At 34.7% G+C, this 14,378-nt stretch overlaps 1 protein-coding gene across 14 annotated transcripts in view; it reads left to right on the forward strand.

Moving 5' to 3' along the window:
- Positions 1-14,378, forward strand: part of pla2g6 (phospholipase A2, group VI (cytosolic, calcium-independent)) — a 50,077-nt gene that overhangs the window by 3,034 nt on the left and 32,665 nt on the right. For 12 of the 14 annotated variants that reach the window (XR_015521131.1, XR_015521130.1, XR_015521132.1 and 9 more), the window contains 7 exons: positions 1,041-1,255; positions 1,694-1,909; positions 3,135-3,315; positions 6,483-6,670; positions 7,176-7,272; positions 7,358-7,540; positions 13,618-13,726. Coding sequence is in view for 10 of the 14 variants with exons in the window: in XM_087302541.1 (XP_087158667.1) it covers positions 1,041-1,255; positions 1,694-1,909; positions 3,135-3,315; positions 6,483-6,670; positions 7,176-7,272; positions 7,358-7,540; positions 13,618-13,726 (1,189 nt within the window). In the remaining 4 variants the exon portion in view is untranslated. 14 annotated transcript variants of the gene reach the window in all.

Below are 14,378 nucleotides of genomic sequence, written 5' to 3' on the forward strand. Positions count from 1 at the left end.
TTTGTAAAAAAATAAAAACTGCTTTTATTCTAGCCAAAATAAAATAAATAAGACTTTCTCCAGAAGAAAAAATTTATATCAGACACACTGTGAAAATTTCCTGGCTCTGTTAAACATCATTAATTCATTTATTCATTTTCTTTTTCGTAAATATACTGGGTTGCGGCTAGAAGGGCATCCACTGCATAAAACATGTGCTAGATAGGTTGGCAGTTTGTTCCGCTGTGGCGACCCCTGATGAATAAAGACACTGAAAAATTACCGAAAAATAAGTACAAGAAATGCATCTTGATGTATCTTTTTCTTGATCCAACTTCTGTTCATCTGCTTTTCATAAGATATCCCACACTCCATTTTATTTATATATATATATATATATATATATATATATATATATATATATATGATCTGATTACTGCTAATGTCACAAAGCAGTCACCCAAATTTTTATTCCTACAAATCAAATGCCGTCTTCCCAGATTTTCTTGGTTGCATCAATTAAAGTGTAAATTTAAAGTGTACAATTTTATATAGTTAAAATTGTTAAAATAAAGTAGCTTTTTTTTGTCAAGTTTTTTTGATGAGGTAGATCATACCTTTCCGTAAGGCTAAGGTCAGGAATCTTAGACGAATGAAGGTTGTTGTTTTTTTCAGTCGGGCTACCAAAATCTATCTACACCGTGCTCATTGTTGGCACAGTGCAGGTAGATTTTGGTAGCCCAACTGGAAAAAAACAATAGCCCTGGGACTTCGGGCTACCAAATTTTGTGAGCCCTAAATTTAATGGCTACCAGAAACGTTGAAAATTCAAAAACCTACTATCAAAACTAAATAATAATTCATGGCTCCTGAAAATACATGAAAAATGACCAATCTGTAGATAACTAAAGTAAATAAAGTAACTATCCCTTCAACCAAGTTAAAAGAGGAAAATGTACCAATTTGAAAAGATTCTCAACCGTAACTGTAAACCTATGCAAATTCATTGGTTAAATGAAAAAACAAAACCATTATCGTTCCACTTTGCATTCTCCATGCAGGTCACCATGCAGTTCCTGGGCCGTATTTTGGACACTGTGAGCTCTGTGTCGAGCCTGTTCTCCAACCCATACCGCGTGAGGGACGTCCAGCTCTCTGACTATAATGGCAAAATATTACACCAGCAGGAGGGTAGACTCGCCCTGTACAGAAACCAGCAGAGCCAGTCATGGGACTGCCTGCTACTCTGTCCTGAATCTCCATCTGTGGCCCTGAGGTGAGTTCCGTAAAATAAGACTGCACAATATTGGGAAAAGCTGACATTGCAATATTTTATTTTTCTACGATACACTTTGTGATATTGAGTCTAATTTCACCAGATGACTCGAATGGCTTTATTTGAAAAAAAAAAAAACAACAACAACATTATTTTAGAGTAATTGGGATCATTTTGTACAACATTTACAGGACATATTATAAACCAATGCATTTGCTATACTCAAAAGCAATATATACATTACTATATCTATATATTTTTCAAGTATCATGCAGCCTTACTTCACAGCCTGTCAAACAGATTTGTTTTAGATCAGCTCTAAAGGAGCATTTGGGAAGCCTTGGCCACAAAGAACCATTGTTTAGCATTAAGTCTTCATCATCTCATCCAGCATGTGGGGTTGAGGAAGGAGTTGAATTTGGTTTTGTTTGTGCTCAGGATGTTCCAGGTGGCCTCAGAGGAGGACGCAATGAACTGGTTTCCTCAATATGCCCTGAAGCTCCGCCCATTTTACGAGATGCTCCGCCCGCCGCTGAAACCCGAGATGCTGCAGCCAATAGTGGACTGCGTGCGGAATCACCCTGATTGGAGCTCGGCTCACATTGCCGTGGACACCGGACTGAGAGACTGCCTCAAACACAACTACATCCTCAGGTCAGACCACACACAGGTCACAGTTCAGAGGTCACATGAGACCTTTTGACACAGTAATAGCGGTAAACAGCTGTAAAAGTCATAAAACCTTTTTATTTATTTATTTTTTTTTTAAATTTTTTTATACTGGTAAAGCATAACTCACTGAAAAGCTTCTGTAATTACCTCAGCTGTAGTCAGTTTGTAAACACGGAAGGGTATCATTTTGTATTTATATATATTTTATATTTTAGGGGAATTTTTCTATTAAAATATAAAAAAATGAAACTATAAATCAATGAAAATAAACTGTAAAACTAAATACTAATAGGTAGATATTAAAATAATATAATAAAATTAATTTAAAGAATTGAAATGAAATAAAATTGTGTATATGGATCTTCAATAGTTTTTTTTAAATAGAAACTTGAAAAGATCAGTTTAAATATAAGCAGGTCAATATGACACACATACAGGGTTATATCTGTTTGTACTATATGTGTTTTTAATTAATGTTATTTTTATTTTATATAAAATAAAAATGCCTGAATCCTAAATAGTGCTTTTATTGTAGAGGCAAAATGTATATAAATATTATAGTTAAATATAAGTTTATAATTATTAAAACTTAATTATGTGATTTGTGTGTATATATATATATATATATATATATATATATATATATATATATATATATATATATATATATATATATATATATATATATATATTCCTTACATTTCTATAGCACTTTCCTCCATCCGCATCCCATCTGAAAGGACTGTAATGGGTCCTTGTTTCTTCCGTGCATTGATATATATCATTTCATTTTGCTTTCCTCCATGTGTATTATATCCATTTTGCGGCAGTCCCGCGGGCCGAGGATAACGGCATGAACCCGAAGTCACAATCAAATCCTGTCCCGCGCCACACTGTAGCAGAGTTTTGTTTGAAATAATTTTTGTCTCAGCGCCTATTTAGCTGTAAGAGCGCGGTGATTTGCATTGGTTTGAATTATTTTCCAATCAAAGGTAATGCAAATACTTTAGGTTATTAAATGCAATGCATGCATCTTCATCACAGTACACACAAATGAGAATAAACCCTGACAAATAAAACAAAAACTAACTTCATGTAACAAATGGAGGAAGATCAAACAGATCTTGTAGAAAGCAGTCTCTTCACTTCTTCTGAATAATAATCATTGGACTTTAGTCTGTTTGATTTTGTGTGTGTCCCACTGCAGTCAGATGAACTCTCGTGACGCTCAGGGTCAAACCCCGCTGCATCTTGCCTGTGAGAGAGGAGACGTGGGCTGTGTGCGAGAGCTCCTGGAAGAATGTCAGGCCCGCACAGACGTCAAGGATAAGAACGGAGAGACGCCAATGCACTGCGCTGCCAAACAAGACTCCGCCCTCATCATAGAGGTGAGAGGTCATCTTTGGGCTCACAGAAAGCCTGCTGAATACATTCAAAGAAAAAATAACATTGCAGCATGGCTTGATGTGAAATTTTTGGTCAAATTTTAAAGGGGTAGTTTACACAAAACTTATTAAGCACTCACTATTTACTCACCCTCAGGTGGTTTCAAATGTTTATGAGTTTCTTCCTTATGTTGAACACAAAAGCAGACATTTTGCTATTGAAAACTGTATCCATTAGATATAAAAATGCTGAGGACGTCAATGGCTTGCAGTTTCCACCAAAATATAAAAAAGAACTACAGCAGGTTTGTGACTATTGAGGTGTGAGTCAATGGCGACAGAATTTTATATTATTGGTAAAATTGATTTAATATGATTTCTTTAATATTATTAGCTTGTGCTAAGCATCATGGCAACATGCTAATTTGTTAGCAAACGTGTTAAAGCAAAAAGCACAACACCAACTGCTAAAACGTGTAAACGGTGACTTTAAAAGTTAGAAACATTCTAATTCGTTTAAAAAATTGAGGCTTGCTAGCAATATGATAATCATGTTAGCGATATGCTAAACAGTTTTTAGAAGCATTTAAATTAATTTGTGCTAGCAACTTGTTAAACATGTTAAGAATGTGCCATGCTTGCAAATGTGTTGACTATAATAGAAACATATTAGCATGTTTAAACATGTTAGTCATGGGTTAATGCTTAGAAACTTGCTTGTTACATGTTGCTGTCATGAATAAACATAAAACCTTAACCATGTTAACAACATATTTTAATACATTGGCTGTTATTTTTAACATGTTATAAACTTGCTAACAGCATGGTAAATATGTTAGAAATATGCTTGGTCATGTTTTATATTAGCAGTGTTGTCATGCTGTGTTCACAGCAGACACGGCGCTCACTCCATTTGCACGTAAATATACACGTGAACATTTTGAGTTTACTCGCTTCATTTTTAATGGCTTTGGATTTTCCAACTTGAGAAATTTGCGAAAAACACTTAAAATGCTGTATATTTACATTGCACAATATATATTTACATTTATATATTTACATTTACAATGCTCTTATTTATATTCATTCGCGCAAATCGAGCCGCAGGATGTCTAATTGCGTCTTTGTATTGACTTTACATGTAAATCACTTGCACTTGACGCTTCATCCACAACTGGTGTGAACGTAGCATAAGAAATCTGCAAGCAACATGTTAATTAATGTTAGCAATGTCTTCTACATCACTATGCTAGTATTATGTTATAAAATAGAGAGTAGGGCTCAACAATAAGCTTTGATATTGCAATGTAAATATATTTGCAATATTCACATTCAAGGATTAGATTATTTATTTAAAATTAAAAGATAAAGATGTCATTAAATGTTATTTTTTAAAATTATTTGTACAATGACGACTATGCTATTTTATGTTTGATTCTTCAATTTCTGTGCTTGAATACTGTTACACTTTGCAGAAAACCATATATTGTTCTATCATATTAATATATGCTTGTAATTTTGTTATATTTATTATATACCAGTGCACTGCAATAAAAAAAAGACTTAATCTTTCCAGTTAAAGTCTAAATTAACAGAATCTTTCCAAAGAGAGCTATTCAAATCATCTGGTAAAATTCATCATATTCACATGGCAATATATATCACAGGAAAACAAAACATTGCAGTGGCAGATCTTTATGATATTGTGCAGCCCTATTAGATAATAAGTATTTTAAGTAGTTTAATTTTACAGCATATTAGTGTTGTTCTAAAAAGTATTTAAAGGTGATAAATCAATCATTAAGGCTCTTAAAAGGTATTAAAAAGTCTTAATCCCGTTTTTACAAAGTCTTAAATTTTGTTCAAGCTTTGTTCAAATTGTTTAACTCCAAAAAAGCAGAATTATATTTATTTTCCTTGATTGGTTCGGGCCAAGCTCCTCTGTCCGGGTGATGTCAAGTAATTTGCGACAAACGCAGAAAGGTGATGTGATGCTCTCCACATGTGGTGAAACCATAGAGCAAAACACACGGTAAAGATGGATAATGCAAGTTTGCATACTTCTGGTTGAAGGAAGTTTAAACAGTGGTTGAAACCTGTCGCTGAAGACAACCACGTAATTTATTCTTTTAAGCTTTGTTACTTCCAAGCTTATCCAAGTTCTGTTGCAGGGTTGTGCTCCATTAATTTATTTAACTACAACTGTTTACTAACTACTGTTTATGAAGTTAAAGGTTTGATACTGATTACAACTTTACGTGGCTATGAGGTATTAAAATATTCTGAGAAGGTCTTTAAAAAATATTTAAAAGGTATTGAAATTTCCTTTAGGATTCCTGCATATACCTTGCTATTACAGTGTATTTCTTATTCGTGAGAAGTATTTATTGTGAATAATAGTCACAATAAATAACTATAAATATTCTGCAGTCATGCAAAAACTCACTGTACTTTATATATATATATATATATATATATATATATATATATATATATATATATATATATATATATATATATATATATATATATATATATATATATATATATGTATGTATGTATATATATATATATATATATATATATATATATATGTATGTATATATATATATATATATATATATATGTATGTATATATATATATATATATATATATATGTATGTATATATATATATATATATATATATATATGTATGTATATATATATATATATATATATATGTATGTATATATATATATATATATATATATGTATGTATGTATATATATATATATATATATGTATGTATGTATATATATATATATATATATATATATATGTATGTATATATATATATATATATATATATATATATATGTATATATATATATATATATATATGTATGTATATATATATATGTATGTATATATATATATATATATATGTATATATATATATATATATGTATGTATATATATATATATATATATATATATATATATATATATATATATATATATGTATATATATATATATATATATATATATATATATATATATATATATATATATATATATATATATATATATATATATATATATATTTTTTTTATTTTTTTTTTATATATAACAAAAATGTACTCGCATAACTGTGTGTTTATAATTGTGTATTTTTCGGTTTGTTGTAGGTGTTGTGTGCACAGTTGTGTGCGGGTGTGAACGAGCTAAACGCCGCCGGTGAAACACCTATGCACATCGCGTGTCGTCTCGGGAGAGTGGAGGTGGTCAAGGGTCTGCTGGGAGGCGGAGCCCGATGTGACATCATGGGAAATAATGGTTTTCCAATCCACGCCGCCATGAAGTTCAGTGAGAAGAGGTACGGAATGAGACTCTTTACTGTTTCAATGGTTAAAACACTGCATTTTATTTGCAGATTGAAATCCAAATCCAAAATAATGGGGGGCTTTTATGGTGCTGATTTTGAAATAGATTGACAAAATTTTCCGCATTCGATTTGGGTGCGAGTTACTGCGGGCAATACATGGCTTGTGGGTTGCGATGCTGGCTCTAATGCCAATACGTTGTACTGTCTATAGTAAACATGCATCCTTACCTGATGGGGGAGGGACACATTGGCAAACTGGTAGTTTTTGCATCTTGTGGGCGCACAAAAGGGTTCTTGGAGCTTAGTATGGTTACAGTTGAACTGCTGAAGCCACATGGAATGTTTTGACAATATTTATAGTTCCTTTTCTGGACATCTCTGGACCCTGGAGGGTCAGATAGCTCTTGGATTTCATCTATCATGAAATTGAAACGAGAGTAAATAATAACAGGTTGTTCATTTTTGAGTATTATTCTTTATATTTTCTCTCCTTTAGTTGTGCTGAAGCCATTTTATCTTCAAGCCCAAATCAGCTTCTGGCAGAGGATCCGGTTTATGGCGGGACACCTCTTCACTGGGCCAAAACTGCAGAGGTCAGGAAAAAAACCTTTACATTTTCTAGTTCAGTGTTAAGTAAATATTGTGTGTTTATTATAATACTGTGCTTACTCTGTTCAGATGAGCCGTCTTCTGCTGGACAGAGGATGTAACGTCAACTACTTGAGCAAGACTGGAGAAAGTCCTTTACACATCCTGACCAAGAGAGGGCGCTTTGAGGCCGCGATGACCCTGCTGACACACGGAGCCGATGCTAATATTAGGGGTCAGGATGGAAACACTGCCCTGCATCTTGCTATGAAGGTATGAAGGAGAAGCTCATAAAGACTGTCAAGATCATGTATATGGATATACAGTTGAAGTCAGAATTATTAGCCCCTCTGTTTATTTCCCCCAAATATTATTTCCCCTGTTTATGTCCCGCTTGGAAATATTTAAAAAATAAAAAGGGGGGGGGCTAATAATTCTGACTTCAACTGTATGTGCACATATATATATATATATATATTGTTAGGGCTGTGAATTAATAAAAAAATTAGCTAATTGATCACACTTTTTGTGATTAATCACAAAAAGTCATATTTATAACAGAAATAAAAACACAGGCATGGAAGTGCCAATTTGAATTTCAAAACAATCAATGCCAAAAACAAACAAAAATGATTTCCATGTTGGGTTCTAAGTGGACTACAAAAACAATCCAAAATACAGGCATTGCAAATATGGGAAACGGAAAATTATAATAATAATATAATAAAGTATTGAATACAAACAATTGTAACATTGTAAAGTTGTACTTGTAAAGATGTATTTGTGCATTGTAATATTGTAAATTTGTATTGCAAGTTGAGAACATTAATTATAAAGTAGAAAAAAAAATTCTACTAGCTTAGTCCTCCTTAGCATTTAGCCAGTTGCTAAGACTAGTCTAGTCTTATGAAGTCTAGTCGGTTAACATTATCATGGAACAATGTGGCCAAGGGGTACATCAAAAGCACGAACCAAAGACTGTAGACTTCTTACAGGGACTTTGGTCACACCATCTCTAAACATTTAATTCTAAACAGCTTTGAGGGATACAGACACCGCAAAGACTATAGAATACATATAGAATGCCTTAAAGAGACTTTAAACATGTCAGCGATGTCAGGCGTTTGCTCTTGTTGCTGGGAAATGCACAAATGTAATGAAAATTTCACACAGTCAAGTTTTGATCATTATTTATTGATAATTTAAGTTTTTATTTAAATTGTAGTATTTTTAAATTATATTCTCTGATTTGATTTTGGTTTAATGTTTTTTCTTAGTTTCGGCTTGTAGCTTCCAGTTAGCTTCAACTAACTGTTTAAGCTTCCAGTTAACTTTATAATGCAACTGAATGCAGTTTTTGAGAATTTCAGTACTTAAGTTGATTTTATTTCAGTGAGACTTTTAGTCAACAAGACTTACTTTAGTTTAAGTTTTTATCTTCTGATTTATATTTTATGTATAATAGTTTTATTAAACAAAAATCAGCTCTTACCACAACAATAAAAAAAAGTTGTCAAAAGTTGTTAAGATTTAAAAACAATAATAGACATTTTTGATGATAATTTCTGTATGTTTTTACACTTTTTTAAAGTATAGTTTCTCATTTGTATTTTAAATTTCTAGTTTCTGTTTTATTTAAAGGTGCATTTTTATTAATTTATCTTGTTTTTACCTTATTTAGGTGTAAAATGTCCATTTTTACCAATTTACCCATGTAAATTGTTAATTAGTTTTTAAGATCAAATGTCATTGTACCTGTACTGCTTTTGTGCTTGGCGTATTATTTGTTTGTTTTAAATTATAAGTTGAGTTTTTACATGTAATATTTTTTAAAGGGGTGGTCTAGAGTGTATTTGTAGAACTTGGTTGTTTATGAGATGCAAAGCAATGTGTGCTCATGCTTCATTTGTAAAAAAAATCACGTTATTTTTTTATATATCTTACTTTGATTATATACAGCTACTCGGCTAACATGAAAACGAAATGTTTCCTAGTTTCTTCGAAAGGCCCACCCTCAAATGGCTCTGATTGGTCAGCTAAAATAATGTGCTGTGATTTGCAGATCAGCTTCACTTCACCAGGAAAACCGTCACACCTCTATTAGCACATGCTTTGGGGCTGTGTAAATGCTGTCAACCAGAGTAGCTGTTAGCTGAATCAGTTTGAGCCTGAATCAGAGTTCATTATTTGAGATGAAGAATGCACAGAAAGCGGCTGCATTGAGAGACACTGCAGTGCTGCTAAAGATTGTGTGTGTTTACAGTGATTTGACTGACAAATATGAATTTGTAGCTAAATTGGTATTAGTGCCAAATAGCATTTCTCATTGTTTACATCCTTGTTTACGTCCTTACTACAAAATACCATTACCGCTAGACACTGTGCATGTAATTGATCTATTTTAACAAAAAAAAAAAAAAATTACTTGCAGGTTGTGGCTCCACAGCTATATCGGTTTTAGGAGTTTTTAGTCGAATCCAGCACTGAATTGGAAGAGATTCTGAAAGTTGTCCTTTGTCAAATGCTAGCTATATCTTTTTTTATAATTCTCTGAAACACAATTTAAATTAAATAGTAAACACTTCTGTCTTTGTGTCGTGTCCTTTGGAAGCTCAAATAAAGAAAGAAGCTCTGTGGAAATAGCAGTGTTTGGACAGCATTTTAGCTTTCTCTGCTATAACATTACAGTGCCTCTAGCCACACCTCTTTGGTGCGCAGGGTGTGTGCATGAGGTGAATGCACGCAACTGAAAGCCCCTGTGATTTCACTAACCCGGATGGATTTTTTTGTAGTCCCCAAACTTTGTTTGCTGTTGGCTTTGCTAAGCTAACTCAGTAAAAGCCAATGTCTCCCTTTAAATTGAAATTGATGTTGTTTATGTTCACACAGCTACATTACATATCAACTATAGTTTAAAACATGATATCATAGTGGACCACCCCTTAAGGGCTCTATTTTGACGATCCATTCTTAAAGTATAAAGCGCAGGGAACAAACGTATTAGGGGCATGTCAGAATCCACTTTTGCTAATATAAGGATGGAAAAATCCACTTTGCGCTGTGGCGCGTGTTCTAAAAGGGTTGAGCTTATTTTCTTAATGAGTTAGGTGTGTTTTGAGGTGTGTTTTGTAAACCAATCAGAGTCTTATCTCTCATTCCTTTTAAGAGTCAGTTGCGTCGCGCCATAGCGCATTTGCTATTTACATGACGACTTTGTAAGTGGAAAAACTGAATGCTTCACTAGAGAGAAAACAGTTAAACAAAGCATCTGAAGCACGAGAATGAGAGAAAAGCCTTCTCATTGTACTTTCGCTTTCGTGGATAGGGAAACCTTATACGCACAGCATCAATTAGCCTATAAATACTTCATTTCCTTTGTTAGTTGTTTCAAAACTATTTCTAAATTCAGTTCTAATTTCCAGCAAACGAATAAATGAACAATAATAATTGTGTGGTTAAAAAACCTAAAAAAAAACGTCAAAGTGAGCGTCAAAAGAATGAGCATCAAAAGTGGCGGATCTGTTCGGCGAAATATCTGACTGCGTGTCACCACATCCATAAGGACTGTTTGGCAAAATATTTGACTGCATGTCACTGCATAACAAACGACTGAAATGATATAACAAGAGAAATCTCCTCTGTGCTGCTGAGAGCGCCTCTCACTAAACAGCGCAGAGCGCAGCATCGATGACGTAAGCGTGCCAAGGCCCAAATGTATGTGAGTGCAGGCCGTCGGGGGAGACGGGAGGGGGGACAAGCGTGCTTTGGCCCGGTTCGAGGCAACTGTACCTAGTGTGAGTACGGCCTAAGAGTGCTTTCACACCTACACTTTTGTTTTGGAACCTGTCTCGTTTGCCCAGTTAGCGCGATTCATTTGGCCTATGTGAATCCATCAATCGCGATAGGATCCGTGCCAAAACAATTGCTCCGAGATCGCTTGAATGAGGTGATCTTGGCTCGATTGAAACAAACTCTGGAGCGGATCGATTGTAGTGAGACAGCGATACGATCCGAGCCTGGTTATATCACAGTGTTTTATGGATATGTAATATGCATACAGCTATACGAAGAGAGAATTATGAGTAGGGCGGGAGGTCATTACAAACATCCCAAGTCTCCTGGAAGTTTCAGGAGTCTCCTGCAAAGCACAGAGACTCCTGAATCCCCGCAAACGAGTGATAATCTCCCAGAAATCGCGCGTCTCCCTCCCGGTCCTTTATACGATGCGCACCTTTCTCACCCCTCCCCACTGCATCCCTCCTCGCTCTTCAGACACGTCGCGCGCACCTTGTCAAACACCACCAAACCATCACCTTCCCTGACAGCTGAGCTCTGCAAAACAAACCATGAAACTCTGACCAATGTGAGGAGAGTTTTGTCATTCGTAACATGTTTTAGCTCTTTTGGTCTGATTAGAAATTTTGCCGTGTGAAAGTGAACTGCACCAAGAGCAAAAAGCAACAATGTAACAATAGTAATCTCTGTTTCGGAACAACTGAATCGATTTACAGGTGTGAAAGCACCCTAAAACCTGCCAGGTGGGCAAATCTAAGCTTGTTTTTAATAAAACAAATATAAATATGGATATAATAAATAATACTGCTAATAATGATAACATTACACATAAGCAAATTGTTATGAATAAACTAAAAAAGCCCCCCGAGATGAAGAAGGCATGAAGGCAGTGATTTTTATGTTTATGTATGCTATAACATAATAATGTTTTGTAATATTTTAATGCTTTATATTTATATCCTACATACATTCTTATTATATCCTATATATATCCTTAATATTTAAATTATTTTTCATAGGTAAAGATATTTGCGTAATGCTCTACATCTTGTGTGTATTAAGCAGTGTGCAAGGGAGGCACAACTAACACCCTCTGCGCTGGACAATAGAGCGGCTTTGTTCTGGTCTATTGAAAAATCTGTTATAGTTTCTCAAAATAGCAACGCGCCAGCAATGCGCCTCAACATGCCTCCCTTTTTAGACCAGAACGCCTATGGGCACACATATGAGGGCAAATGTATTTGCTATTTAAACAGCGTGGCGAAAAATGTTAAAGCGACTCTTGCGTCAAGCTGAAAGTAGCAAACAACAATTGCGTCGCACCTTGCGCCACATTGCACCGGCTGTATGATAGGGCCCTTAATGTTGCTTTAAAGGGGTGGTCCACTATGATCTCATATTTTAAACTTAAGTTGATGTGTAATGTAGCTGTGTGAACATAAGCAGCATCTCTGAATGTAAGATGCTCAAAGTTCAATGCAAAGGGAGACCTTGATTTTTACAGAGTTAGCTTAGCAAAGCCTACAATGAACGAATTTTGGGGACTACAAAAAATACTTCCGCCCCCTGTGAGATCAAAAAAAGTTTGTTATTGCGCATCCCACACTGCGCAGATAAAGGCTGTGGCCAGAGGCGCTGTAACTATACTGCAGAGGGAGAATTGCCATCCTGCTGTTTCCACAGAGCTTCTCTGTTTCTGTTGTTGGGCTTCCAAATGACACGACACAAGCACAGAAGTGCTAACAGTTCAATATTAATTATGTTCCAGAGAACTATAAAATGCACAGCAAGCATGATTTGACAAAACGCAGCTGCCAGAATCTCTCCCAGTTCAGTGCTGGATTCGGCTAAAATCTCCTCAAAGATGGAGCAAGGAGACGCTGTGAACTCTGAGCCACACAACCTGTAAGTGTTTTTATTTGTTAAAATTGAACATGTACAGCGTCTAGCCTTAACGGTGTGTTGTAACAAAGATGTAAACAACGGGAAATTATGTTCATCGCTAATGTCTTAGCTACAAATCCATACTTATCAGTCAAACGGCTGTAAACACACACAAATACACACACACATACATACACGCACTCTTGGCCAGCATGCTCTGTGTGAGATGGCAGTGTGTCTCTTATGTGTGTGCGCGACTGCACTGATTGTCTTCTGACAGCTTTTCCATGCGTTTTGCAACTCAGACAATAAAGTCGCAAAAGATATGTGAACGATTCATGTTACTTACACAGGCACATTCCGAAAATGCGTGAAAGACGTCCTGTAATGCGTTGATTAAAAAAAAAAAAAACAGCAATTGCCAATGCTCTCCCAACTTGAGTGTAACAGCAAAAACAAATCAATCCAGGCTCACACAGGTCTCATCTCACATCTTGTGATTTAATCTGTCACCACAGAAAATAACTTAATCCGAGCATGAGAGAAAAAGAACAATAAATATCTCTCCCGAATGTGTAAATCCGATCACATTCTAACTGACGTTAATCACCTCTCAAATATTTCTTAAATAATAAAAAAAGAAAGTAGTTTTGTCTTGTTTGTCCCCATAGCTGGACAACATGGACCTGATCAAAGCCCTGATGGTGTTTGGAGCTGATGTGGAGGTTCATAACGATGTTGGAGAAACACCAGGCCTCATCGCTGCCAGAACCAGCAAGGGTGAGAGAACGATGTGCTGTCAGCGATGTATATGACAGATTAGACGTGCAGAACAGGCTTTTTCACTTTTCTAGATGCACAGTGTATCAAGTGTGCTGCATGACCGCATTTATTGTGTTTGCACGTCAAAGTAATGTCATTTAACCAGGGTTTGAAATTTCCTGCTAGGTAGTTCATTTGAATGCTAATTTTTAAGGTATCAGTAGGCCCAGACAGAATCTACGGGCATTTTTTGCTATTTCTGTAAAGAATTTAGTTAAAATCTGCAGATTTATGCACAATTATTTTAGGAGTACCTTAACTAAGAACTTAATATATGAAATAAAAATAATACCCCTTTAACTTTTATTTAATGTTTACAATGCAAGTCCAATTAGATCTTCTTATTTGGTTAACCAAGCAAGTTTCTCATGTAACATATCTACTAAAAGACTTGTATTGTAAATAAATCAAATGAACACTTTCATATTAGTCAATAATATTACTAAAATTTATTTAAAAACTAAATGAATATAAATTTACACAAGTAAATAAATAGACTAAATGATGGGCAAAAAATCTGCGGAAATCTGTGGATTTCTGCGCACGCAGATTCCACGTGGGCCTAGGAATCAGCCATTTAGGACTAGTGTTGTCAAAAATATCGATACTT

This window comes from Danio rerio, chromosome 22 (assembly GCF_052040795.2).
Source record: "Danio rerio strain M-AB ecotype USA chromosome 22, GRCz13ab, whole genome shotgun sequence".
Taxonomy (NCBI): domain Eukaryota; kingdom Metazoa; phylum Chordata; class Actinopteri; order Cypriniformes; family Danionidae; genus Danio; species Danio rerio.